Consider the following 12,587-nt stretch of genomic DNA (forward strand, 5'->3'; position numbering starts at 1 on the left):
TGTGACTAAGTGCGAGTCTCTGAAGTCTTTCCTGGTAATATCACAGCCCTCTGTGGAGAAAGCATTTTTATTAGCTGTTTTTGTCAGGGTGATTTCCTAGCTGTCAATATTTTACACCCAGCAGGCTTCTAGAGTAGCTAGCATTGCATTTACATTATTCATACATTAACCCCAATTTTAACAGTTCAACATGAAACTGCTTTGATTCTTTCATAACTTTCATATAAAATATTGCTAATGAAACTTTATTCTGATTTTAATACACTTTGAAACTGTGATGTATGTCTATTGGCATTTTTATCTTTTTGTTTTAAAAACTGAACGTGAAACACAAATGAGATAAAGAGGTTCACAATGAAAAGACAAGCCTTTTTGGTCAAACTTCACACCAAGACACACACAAGCAGCTTCAGCAACTTTTTTGAAAAAGGGTAAACCACCTAAAACCTCAAATTCTTAAATAACAACAAAAAGAACTCCCCCCATTTTGGGAATTTTCAAAGTTTCTTTTACAGGAATTAGAAAATTCCCTGCAGGAAACTGAGTTTGACTTTAACAGCTTTGACCTGAATCATGGTGGGACTGAGCATCCTTCAGTTTACTGTATCACTAAAAAAAAAAAAAAAAGCAGAATCAAAAGAATGCCTTACAGTTTTGTAACATCTTGCTCAAGCTTGAGGACTCAAAAACAACCTGATTGGATTATAAACAGATAAAGGCAGCTAAATGCTTTCATAATTTATCACTTCACATTTCCCAAAAGCTTTTGTTGTCATGTGTCCTCTAAGCCTTAATAAGTTTCATTTATACGTATTTCTGTTGTATAATCTGCACCACTTCCACTACTGGTGGTTCAGGGTATTTTCAGCCTCTGCAGCTGTTTGTAAATTAGATTCACATGACATGATAGGGAGTAGATGCTCTTGCTCTTTCGCTGAAAATAGAGTTAAAACACAATGTGTGTGTATGCGTGTGTGTTACGGGAAATTTCTGCAAGCTTCCTCTTTTTGGTGTGAAGGTTTTCTGGCGTCGTGAAAAACGTGTGCACTTTTTCAGCAGCACAAAACACTGCTGGTTACTCTGCAACAGGGTAAGTACAAACATTTCTTCTTATGGATGTGAATGAACATATTGAGGCTGTTGGCTTGATTTTTGAGTCTCCATCCAAATCATGTGGAGTCAGTGCTTCACTGGTGTGAATGAATGGGGTTTCAGGAGCTCAGATTACAGGTTAGAGCAAGGCAAGTTCTCTTTTTTTTTAGAGGAGGAAATCCTCTGAAGTGCCGAACTACAGCAAGGCTTCACCTGACTTCCTATAGTAATCTTTAGGCACTCATAAAAATATTTGGGCTGAAATGCAATGTGTTGTTTCTCAACTAAACCAGGGAAGGTGTGCAATGCCTACTGCATGTTATAAAGAAGGTGATCAGAGTCAGAATAGATAGATAGATAGATAGATAGATAGATAGATAGATAGATAGATAGATAGATAGATAGATAGATAGATAGATAGATAGATAGATAGATAGATAGATAGATAGATAGATAGATAGATAGAATTTATTGTCATTGTGACATGTCACAATCAGTTGTCACTTCTTGTCAGAGGTCAATGCCCTTAGAGTTTCCAAACAGCCTCCCTCCTGAAGGTAGAAACACAAAGACATGATGCAGAGACTTGTGCTTTAGGCAATTAAATTAATTTAACTAAAGATTTTTCAGGATCTGAACTAAATGTTAAAGATCTTTAAAATTTTAAAGTTTCTGACACTCTTTACTTTAAGGTCTTTTTACATGCTAAATTAATTATAGTGCAACTTAAAAAAGTTAGAATTGAATTCCTGGTTGATTTCTTGTGAACAACTTTTTTCCTTTGAAAAACTATTTTGCATTTATTGATTTAAAGGCAGTGTGAAGGCTGTAAGAGTGCCATATCAACCCTGACATCAGGTCTAAAAGACTTTTGATTTTGGTGCTTGGTTATCTCATAACTCATTGCTTAAAGAGGGGGTATCATGCTTTCCCTTATTGTAAAGAATGAATGTAAAGTAACAATGTGGGATGTTCATGGTAAACGTGTGCAGCTTTTCAAATAGCTATGTACTGATAAGCTGTAGAAATCTCTGTCTTGTATAATTTGTCTGTAAAGTGATCAGTATGGTCTATTCTAAAAATAGCACAAGATCATCAAAGTAAAGTACACATATAAAGCCGTACAGCGGAATATCAACAAGTACAAATTTCCTGCAGTCTTCCTCAGAAAAGTCACGTTAATGTTGTTGTTGATGTTGTTGTGACTTATCTGTCAGCTGATTTATAGAGACTGTCAGATAACAGGAGGCGTGGTTGTCCCGCCGCTTCAGGTTGGACGACCAAACCTTTATGAATCAGCTGACAGACAAGTCATGACAGCAACACGTGACTCCTCTGAGGAAGACTGCAGGAAGTTTGTCGTCAAAACACGTCGAGGTAAAAAATAAATTACACTGATCTCCGTACAAGAACTGCCTCACTATATCAGCAAATGTGTATTTCGTGTGACAGTGATTATGTAAGTAACATCTATCTAGCCAACTGTTGAAACCTTTAGACTTCTGATTCGATAGAAAAAAATGATTGATTGTTTGATTGTCTGCTCAAATTTTGTTGTCAGTAATATCGTTTTTTTACCCATACAGGATGCATTTTCTCTGTGCCTTGTTGCTTTTGGCCTCTCTGGATCTCAGCCACTCTTCTTCTTCTGCCTTAAATAAACTGTGGGCAGAGTGGAAAGTCAATCACAGCAAGGTTTATGATAATGAGGTAGAGCTGTGAAAACATCTTTTCTCTCTCTGTGTTTGTCCTTGTACCCATACACATATAGACACTAACAGTGATTTCACTGAGTCTGTTTTTGTTCCAGACTGAGGCTGTCTTCAGGAGAGCTGTTTGGGAGAAGAACGTGTTGTTGGTGTTGAGACACAATCAAGAGGCCTCAGCAGGAGAACACAGCTTCACAATGGGACTCAATCATCTGGCTGACATGGTACATGTCTGATCTAAAGCAACAGTTTTTGTTGTCATTCTCTTGCTCTGAAAACAGGTCGACAAAACACTCTGATGTGGCAAAACAAGACAGACATATGTTAAATATTTATCTGTGGATGGACAGATTTGGTGAGTTGACCCTCAGAAATCTCTGAAACAGCAGACTAATGGTAATCCATAGGGTTTAACAACAGCTAACAGAAACATTTTCTGGCTGTTGCTGTGGGTGTGAACTTGGCACTTTTTAAACCTCTTAGGGCAGAAAAGTCAGACAGTCAGAGACAAAAAAAACTCACAAGAAGGATGAAATCAGCAGTTTTTACAGTCAGACAGCACAATCACCTCGGCTGCCTTCTAGCTTGTACTCACATTACTGTGACTTCTTCAAATGCAAAACTATGGCACATTCACAGCTCATCAACAAACTGAAAACAGCCATCCATTGGCAGTATCACAGTTTTTGTAGCTAATTTAAAATAATTGTCGTGAGAAGGGTTTTGGAGGGAGTGAAGTGTTAAGGAGATAAGCTCAAGGAAACAAAGAAAGGGTTTGTTAAGCACAGCAAGATACAATTAAAAAAAACCTTTTGGCAGTGACTCAATGTACAGAAAATCAGACACTAGTGCAGGTTTGTTGCTCATATATAAACAGGATGTGGTGGCTCTCTCCTACGTGGTGACGTTTACAATATGCTTCATATGTAAAAGGTGAGAGTTCACAATAAAAGCCGGCTGAAGGAAAGGACTTTCTGCTGAATGAAACTTTGCAAATGTCACTCGATGTGGCTCTAGTAGCTCTGTAGTTTTTATCTAAACATTTGTATGTAAAAGATGATGTTTGTTTATGATTTGTTTTTTTTGTCCAGAGTCTTAAGTCTGATTGAAATTAGGTACTCTGAGCATTTGATGGACCAGGCCTTTTTAACATTAGATAGGTGAGAAAGTATCCATGTTTTCAAAATGGAAAAGCACAGTTGATTGTCAAGCAGATTAAAAAGAAAGTGGATGTGAGCCTTTATTCTTTGGCTGATCATTTTAAATTGGATTCTAAAATCACCCTCGGATACTTTACCGCTGTTATCTGTTCACTAAGCTCACCTTTAATCCTGAATGTATTCAGGGAGCATCTACTCAGACCTTGCCTATCTCGAAGTAAACATGTAGACTGAACAGAGACACTTGCTGGGGTCTATTCACCTCATGTGGCCCCTGTTTGGAGCTTCACAAGGGCTCTTATGTTTCTCAGTTTGGCCTCATGGTAGCTTAAACATAAGATACTGTTTCTAGCACAAAACATTTTAAATACGACTGGAAATATTCAGAATCCAGTTATGGAAGAGGCCACTTTTCACAGATATGTATCAGAGCGCCCTCTGGTGGATAAAAGCTGCATTACAAAAAGTTTAGCTCTGCACCAGTTCTAATTATGCCACCTATCTTTGTGACATGTGTTTGATATTACAACATAGCATCCACACTCACTGACCTCTGCCTGTGTAGGAAGCATGTCGCTGACCAACACTCTTAATCTGCATTAAACCCTTTGCTGCTTGATTTAAACCCAAACCTATAGAGCAGCTTTAATCTTCTCTTTTACCATCTGATTACTCTAATCCACCATGGTACAACCAATCTGGACAATCCGGACATAAAGCACATCTGGAAATTCCCAAAAAGTTACATAAACATACGTATGAGGACTTTGGTGCAAAATGTCTGGGACTTAAATAATTACCAAATTGTTCAAGCGGAAGATACGTGTAATTTAGATTAATTAGTCATCATATGTACTGTTACAACAAGTGTTAAATTAAAATGAGGGGAATCTTAGAATATTTTGCCTAAAGAAGCAAGGAGCAGAATGATACAGGACAGCTTATGTTGGGGGATATGTTACATTATCAAACTGATGAAAGCTAAATTAATGGCAAAGGAATGTAATGGTGCTGATTGTAGTACATTAAATTCAAATTAAACTTGATTAAAACTAAAAAGACTCAGAGGAACTTGAGGTTGATTTGATCAAAATCAAGGCTGAGGGACACTGTGTGCAAAACAAGATCTTCCAATAAAAGTTGTGAGACTTTAAATTCTTGCAAATGATTACATCATACTCTGAGTAAAATCATTATATTTTATTGACATTTTTATAACATCACAATACAAACACAAAAGAAAGAAGAAACCCCACAACCTACCCTAGAACACACATCATTACAAATATCTCATCTTAACCCTGTTTCCTCCATATGTGCATTGGATAACCATGAGTCCTGCTTTCCTTACAGACAGCTGAGGAGGTTAACGAGAAACTAAACGGTCTGAAGCTGCAGGAGCCAGCTCACTTCAGAAACAGTACTTTAAAAGGCCTGAGCAGCTCAGTGATACCTCAGAGTGTCGACTGGAGGAAGAGCGGTCTGGTCAGCCCCGTCCAAAACCAGGTGCAGAATGATTTTAAACCAGAACCACAGCACATCCTGACTGATCAGTGGCACTAAAGAAGACTGTCTGTTTTTAGGGGATGTGTGGATCATGCTGGGCGTTCAGCTCTGTGGGGGCTCTGGAGGGTCAGATGAAAAAGAAGACAGGGGTCCTGGTTCCTCTGAGTCCACAGAACTTGGTGGACTGCAGCACCGTGGATGGTAACCTCGGCTGCAGGGGAGGATTCATCTCTAAAGCGTTTAGCTACATTATTCGCAACGGAGGCATCGACTCAGAGAGCTTCTACCCCTATGAGCACAAGGTAACCTCGGTAAAAAAAAAAATTATCTACTCAGAGGGGCGATTTACTTCCTTGGATTCTATTTCTGTCTAAATTCCAGCTTTCTTTTTTTGTTCCTGTTTTCCTTATTTACAGGCTCCTCACTTCAACGCATTTCATTGTGACCCATCATTTACTTACTTCTCCTTTTTTTATTTAAACCTCCCGTTTTGCTGACTCCTCTAAATCAAATTTTTTTTCTCTACACTTTCATTCACCTTTGAATTGCCCCCTGGGGACAAATAAAGTTTTTTGAATTGAATTGAATTCTTTATCTGTTTTATTTTTTTCCCCATTGCTTCAATTCTGCAGATGCATTTATAGAGAAATCAGGACAAAAACTTGCCACTGGACAATGCCAGTGCTGTTATAATGACTCACCAAGACTCCATCTTCTTGATCCTCACTGGAACATACAGGTCATGCTACAACATATTTCATTGTTCTGCTTCTTTTTTATAGAACGGAAAATGTCGTTACTCCGTCACAGGAAGAGCAGGTTACTGCTCTGATTTCCACATCCTACCTCAGGGAGACGAGAGGACTCTGCAGGCTGTGGTGGCGTCTGTGGGACCAGTCTCTGTGGCGGTGAATGCCATGCTGAGATCTTTTCATCTTTACAAAGGAGGTAAGACTGGAAGCCTATGAAGCTGTGATCTCTGTGGTGGTATGAATGAAAGTATGTGAGTAACATGTTTGGGACACATGAGAAGAGGATTTATACTCCTCAGAGACAGATCAGAGCCCATGATTAGGACATCCTGCAGATACTGTGTTTTCCACTGATCTTAAAATTTGACCTTTTGAACTTTCGTGAGTTGTTTTTCAAATGAACTGAATTTGACTAATTTCTTGTTTCTGCTTCAAAAGTTCATTCCTGAACAAACTTTTCTCTGATCATCACTCCAGTTTGGAAAGTAAACAGAGACAAACAGCACTGAATTTTTATAGTTAACACCACCAGGCTTATTTAGAGAACAACATTTTTCTTATTATGAATTAAGACAAGACCAGAAAGGCAGCTTTGTTGGACATAGTGTACTCATCTTTTTATTTTGCAATGTGTTCATAATAAATTTCATTTAATTAAAGATCAAATGAAAGGAGTGACTCCACACCCTGCGCTGTTAATTACTTACACAATTCCCTTAAATAATTTGTATCATACCTCACATTGCACGCTTAAGATGTAAACAAAAAAATATTTGACTGGCAATATGAAATCATCTAATTGTCTGACTTTTTTTGTCTCTCTTTAAATTTGTGCATCTTTTAGGTTTATACAATGTTCCAAACTGCAACCCCAGGTTCACCAATCACGCTGTCCTGATTGTGGGCTATGGCACAGAGGGAGGACAGGATTACTGGCTGGTAAAAAACAGGTAAGTTTGTCTCTTCTATTTGTTCATTCAATGAATAGAAAACTAGGATTTCATGCGTAAAACCAAGATTTGATTGTTTTGTCTGATTGTAGCTGGGGAACTGCGTGGGGAGAAGAAGGCTTCATTCGAATTGCCAGGAACAAGAAGAATCTCTGTGGTATCGCCAGCTTCGCAGTTTATCCTACGGTGTGAAAATGTGAACAATTACCTAAACCACCTGAGGAGAATTTGAGTAGTTTGATTTATAAGAGACTAAGATAATTTATTTTTATAATACAAACAGTTTAGAAAACAGTTTGAGATTTAAAATTGCTTTGTACCTTTTAGAAGAAAAATAAGTTATTGGATAGGATAATAAAAGAACAGACTCTTTGCTTTGTGACATTATAGTTTGTTTTTTAACCTTGTGTCTTATTTTTGCTGTTTATTTAAACATTTGTATATATAGGTTTTAGGTTTTTCTTTCTTGTAAAGATTAAAGTTCAACATAATTTTAATGAAAGTTTATGATGAAAGAATAAAAAAATACAAATAAAAAGAAATATATATTATAAAAATTGCAGAAACAAATTGTTTTGTTCTTTCTGTTTTGTTTTGTTTTTAATTGTATTTATTTCTTTGTTTGTTTGATGTAAATTTGCATTGCTTTGCTTGATGTCTCTGCAAAAACGCAATTAATGCAAAACTAAAAGGTGTGCTGGCAGACGGTTGTTTTTTTAATCATGTGTTTGTTTAATGAATGAAGGGGCAAGTAACATACTAGGGATGGGTACCGAATCAGGTACTTTTATAGGTACCGACCGAATTCTGTCAAAAGTACCGGGTACCGATTCACATAAAATCATAAGGTACCATGTTTAGGTACCTAAATGCATCCTTGTGACTGTGAGGGAGTGGAAGAGTTGGAGATTTTCCATGCTGGATATGAACACAGCATTGCAAGGTAATATATTGTAGAATAAATATATTAAATTGAAAAAATATATATTTTATTCATAAATGAATTATAATTTTTTACCCCATGAGCACAAAAGGTACCGAAAATTGGTATCATTGAGTACCGGTACCGATTGACAGGTACCGGGTATCGGTACCGTATCATTTCAAATGTGAAAGGTACCCATCCCTATGACATACTACATTTTTTTCTTTCCACTCCTTTTCTCTCTCTCTCTCTCTTTCTTTTTTTCTTTTTTTTTTTTTTTTTTAGATTTATTTCATTTTTATATTGTACTTACATTTTTAATATCAACATGAATGAGACAAACTAAACTAAACTATATAAGTTATTTCTGTTGTGGATGAAATATGGTGGCTGAGAGAAAAAAAACATGTTTGTACCAGGTGTCACTTAAGTCTTTTGTGAGTTTATCCAACACACACACACACACACACTAACAGTCATCAGGGGGATTTCAAGGGTCAAATTTCAGATAAATCGGGGAGTTATCTCCTTGCTATTTTCGGAGTATGAACAGTTTCTGTATCTCAGTTTTGGATACCAGAGTGCAGGTGTTGTGGTTACAGCTTGTTTCAACTGCCCCCTAGTGGCCGCATTGATTCATTAATGGTTTGATGACTTCCAGGTGTGCAGTTGAGGGGCACCTTTAAAAACAAAAAGGCTCAGGTTTTTCTCTGTTGTCACCACCTCAGGTAGGTCATGTGAGGCATTTATTGTCGTGGAGTGTGCCTGTCTACAGTCCTAGATTTGAATCAGATTGTTTCAGCTGTTCCTGAAAGGGAATTGTAGCCCAATGTAAAAAGAGAAATGACTGGCGAGCGTGAGGGACTGTTGGAGAAATGAAACCAACTTTGAACCCTTTCTTTTTTCTTTCTTTGTTGATCATTTTGCCCATGTGTTCCAGTCAGAGTTTTCCTCCTGCTAATTCTCAAAGTTGACTCAAATCAGCTGATGGATTTCTAATGAGGGCTGGTGCAGCTTAGAGTCATATCATGAGTCAGGCCTTTAGTTTGATCTGAGAAACTTGGGGGGAAACATTATTTTCTGCTGACCTGAATTCAGAGTACTTTTTGTCCTCCAGGTACAGACATGTTTTGGTGCATGCTTATTCCAGCCCTGTGTGGCTTTGCAGCAGCTTCTATCTCCTCAGAATTAGACCGACACTGGGCGCTATGGAAGAAAATGCACAACAAAGTCTATTCCCAAGAGGTAATGTCTTAACAGAGAGTGAATGATGGGACTTTGAACACTTTATTAACACGCTGGTTTGTGCCCATGGTTCATGGTGGGGTTGTTTCAGCTTGAGGAGCTTGGTCGCAGGCGGATTTGGGAACAGAACTTGGAAATGATTAATGTCCACAACCTGGAAGCCACCCTAGGTTTGCACACCTATGAGCTGGCAATGAACCACCTTGGAGACCTGGTGAGTTGGCTATAATCTTTTCAATCAATTATTAAAACCAGAGGGTTTCACATGGATTATCTGTTCCACTGTTTTAACTGATAATGTACCAATTGACTATATTTCTAAGACTTGTCACTGCAAGACAAACACATGCAATAATTGACTTGAACTTGTGTTTCAACAATAGACAAATGAGGAAATCATTGCCACATTGACCGGCACCATTGTGCCTGCTGATTTGGAAAGGAGTCCATTTAACAATGTAAAGGTCAACAACTCTCTGCCACCAACTGTGGACTGGAGGACTAAAGGTCTGGTAACTGAGGTTAAAATGCAGGTAAGGTCTAAGCTTTAAAGGCAACTAACTGCTGCTGCTTCAAGAGGTGTTCGTGTGACTTTATTTATGCATCTCTTGTTCATTTTCAGGGTATGTGTGGCTCCTGTTGGGCTTTCAGTGCTGTTGGAGCTCTTGAGGGACAACTCAAGAGGACTACAGGTGTCCTGGTGTCTCTTAGCCCTCAGAACCTGGTGGACTGCTCCTTGAAATACGGCAACCACGGGTGTTTCGGTGGTTTCATGTCAAACGCCTTCCAATACGTCATTAACAACGAGGGCATAGATTCAGATGCAGCGTACCCCTACGTTGCCAGGGTGAGTGTTGAGACGGTAGTCAATCACTCTTTTGCCAATCATTGAGAAAACTCCTTACCAAAACTTCACTTTTGTTTCTTCTTCAGCGGGGACAATGCAAGTATGACCCAGCACATCGGGCTGCTAACTGCTCAGGTTATGCCTTCGTACCTGAGGGGGATGAATTCGCCTTGATGGCTGCTGTTGCTGACATTGGCCCAATCTCTGTGGCAATTGATGCCTCTAGGCCAAAGTTTGGCTTCTACCGCCGTGGTGTGTTTTTTTTTATACTGCATGAAGCTTTAACTTAAGATAAAGTTGAATGAGGGAGTGATTGCATATTCTTAAACATGTTTAATTTCTTCTGCTTTGTGGTTTTACAGGCGTATACAGAGACCATTCATGCACCCACAATGTGAACCATGGTGTGCTGGCTGTGGGTTATGGCACAGAGAAAGGACACGACTACTGGCTGGTCAAAAACAGGTGAAATCTCCCATTAGTCAAAGCATCAGTCATTTTTAATTATTCATTATCTTGTTTCAATGACTCTTAATTTCCTTTTAAGTTGGGGCGTAACGTATGGAGATGAAGGCTACGTCAAGATGGCTCGCAACAGAAACAACCAGTGTGGCATTGCTCTCTATGCTTGTTACCCCATCATGTGATTGCACAAATGTTTTCAATGCACATTTTAAATAAATGGGTTGATTCTCAATGTTTGTTTCATTTTAATGTCTAAAGAAGTTAAACATGAATCATGGAGCTCTGAGATGTATGATCATTTCCTGCCTAAGCAAATTACTTGCGCTCCAAAATTCATGTTGTGACTCAAATCGAACACTTTGGTGAACGTGAGTTGTGTCCACCTTGTTCTTCTTAGAGCAGTGCACAAAATCATATATGATAGTGTTTTCTTAAATCAAACACTGCTGTTTCACTCTGTTGACCTGCACCAGATCAGCTGTTGGATCAGCTGTTTGATCTGTTCCCACCTCCTCTGTGTAGCTGAGATGGTGAGCACCAAGGGTGAGAAGTGTCCACTGTCCACATAACTTTTTGAGTGCACCAGCTGAGAAATAACAGCACACTGTTTTTCCATATGGTCAGTGTGAATGCACTTAATAGTAGATGTAAGTACAGAAGCACCTGATTTGAGACACAGCTATTGGGTCACACCTTTATTTCCTGGAACTTTTGGATTTTAAATGCCTGAGGACAAAACTGGTATAGGGTAATCAAATTTATTTCTATTTCACATTAAAAACTCAAATTTTGATTAGGAAAAAGTAATCTTAAAATGAGAATAGTAAAGGGTATACACAAGCCGACTAGTATCCATAGACTGTATGATAAATGGACTCGGGCCACGTTTTAAGCTCCAAAGTTTTACCCTCACTTCCTCCACTTGTGTCTTAGTCCCTCCCACCAGAGATGCAAGGAAATGAAAAAAGGAGAAAGAAAATGAGATTTGTTTTTAGAAAAATGAGACAGTGGTGACAGAGTCAGCTGATTACCGTTATGTCATCTGTCAGCTCCAACAGCTGTTTGTGTGTCTGCACACGTGCACTGTAGCAACTAATACAAAATAAATAGTAACAGTGCCTTGTCTGTGTTTTTAAATTGTTTAACCAACACTTTACATACAAAAACTGCATTACAAAACTGCACTGTTTTCGTTCTGTGTCCTGTTAAGAAGCGCACAGATCACATTACTGGAAAAATGTGACATTGTTACATTATTTATCAGTTGTTTAGCCTTTTTCTAGCACAAATCTGATCATGAACTGTAAAAATTATAAAAATAAAAACATATATATATATATATATATATATATATATATATATAAAATAAAAACAAAATTAAGCTTTGAGGTCGAAAAATGAAAAAGAAAAAATGAAAAAACTATTTTTATGCTTAAATATTTATATTTAAGAGGCACAGCCCCATTTCCAATATGCTTCAAAACTCAGTTTTCAAAACAGACAGGTGACGTCGGGGAGGCTACCTCTATTTTAACTATTCTATTCTATCTCACAGTAGCAGGAAGTTATTGTAGTTCATGTGTATAACATGTAAACAATTTCCATGTGCATGTAAGTTGGTGTTTTTCAGAACTTTTGAGCTCATTGTCCACATGGAAACAACAAAACAGGAGTTGTCATAGTATATCTGACTTGGAAGGCATTTTTGAAAACTCTTTTCTTTTTCTTAAAACTTCACTTGTTTATGGAAAATACTCTGATTTCAGAGTTTCCACATCTGTGTAGTCAGGGCTTCCATTTAATGCAGAAAAGTAAAAGGGAAATTGTTGCACTAAAGGTCAAACTTTACTCAATTTTTTGGTACACATCCCTTGTTGCAACCTCCCACATAAATTTCAACTTTGATCAAATAAAATAAATGTAAAAGAAGAAAGAC

General features: G+C 37.9%; 2 protein-coding genes across 2 annotated transcripts; both read left to right on the plus strand.

The window, feature by feature from the left end:
- Window positions 1-914: 914 nt before the first annotated feature.
- Window positions 915-7,483, plus strand: LOC141802672 (cathepsin K-like). Its single transcript, XM_074686261.1, has 8 exons — window positions 915-1,090; window positions 2,679-2,802; window positions 2,903-3,025; window positions 5,315-5,467; window positions 5,545-5,769; window positions 6,250-6,415; window positions 7,064-7,169; window positions 7,262-7,483. Exons 2-8 carry the CDS (start codon window positions 2,680-2,682, stop codon window positions 7,359-7,361), a joined length of 996 nt encoding a protein of 331 aa, XP_074542362.1. The 5' UTR covers window positions 915-1,090; window position 2,679; the 3' UTR covers window positions 7,362-7,483.
- A 1,345-nt stretch (window positions 7,484-8,828) lies between these two features.
- LOC141802671 (cathepsin S-like) lies at window positions 8,829-10,874 on the plus strand. The gene is made up of 8 exons (XM_074686260.1): window positions 8,829-8,944; window positions 9,212-9,339; window positions 9,431-9,553; window positions 9,723-9,872; window positions 9,962-10,186; window positions 10,273-10,438; window positions 10,549-10,651; window positions 10,734-10,874. The coding sequence occupies exons 1-8, from the start codon at window positions 8,938-8,940 to the stop codon at window positions 10,831-10,833; spliced, it is 1,002 nt and encodes a 333-aa protein (XP_074542361.1). The 5' UTR covers window positions 8,829-8,937; the 3' UTR covers window positions 10,834-10,874.
- The last annotated feature ends 1,713 nt before the right edge of the window (window positions 10,875-12,587 follow it).

The sequence above is a fragment of the Halichoeres trimaculatus genome, unplaced genomic scaffold (genome assembly GCF_033239565.1).
Source record: "Halichoeres trimaculatus isolate MK-OKI-2021-1 unplaced genomic scaffold, fHalTri1.1 fHalTri1_scaffold_14, whole genome shotgun sequence".
Taxonomy (NCBI): Eukaryota; Metazoa; Chordata; class Actinopteri; order Labriformes; family Labridae; genus Halichoeres; species Halichoeres trimaculatus.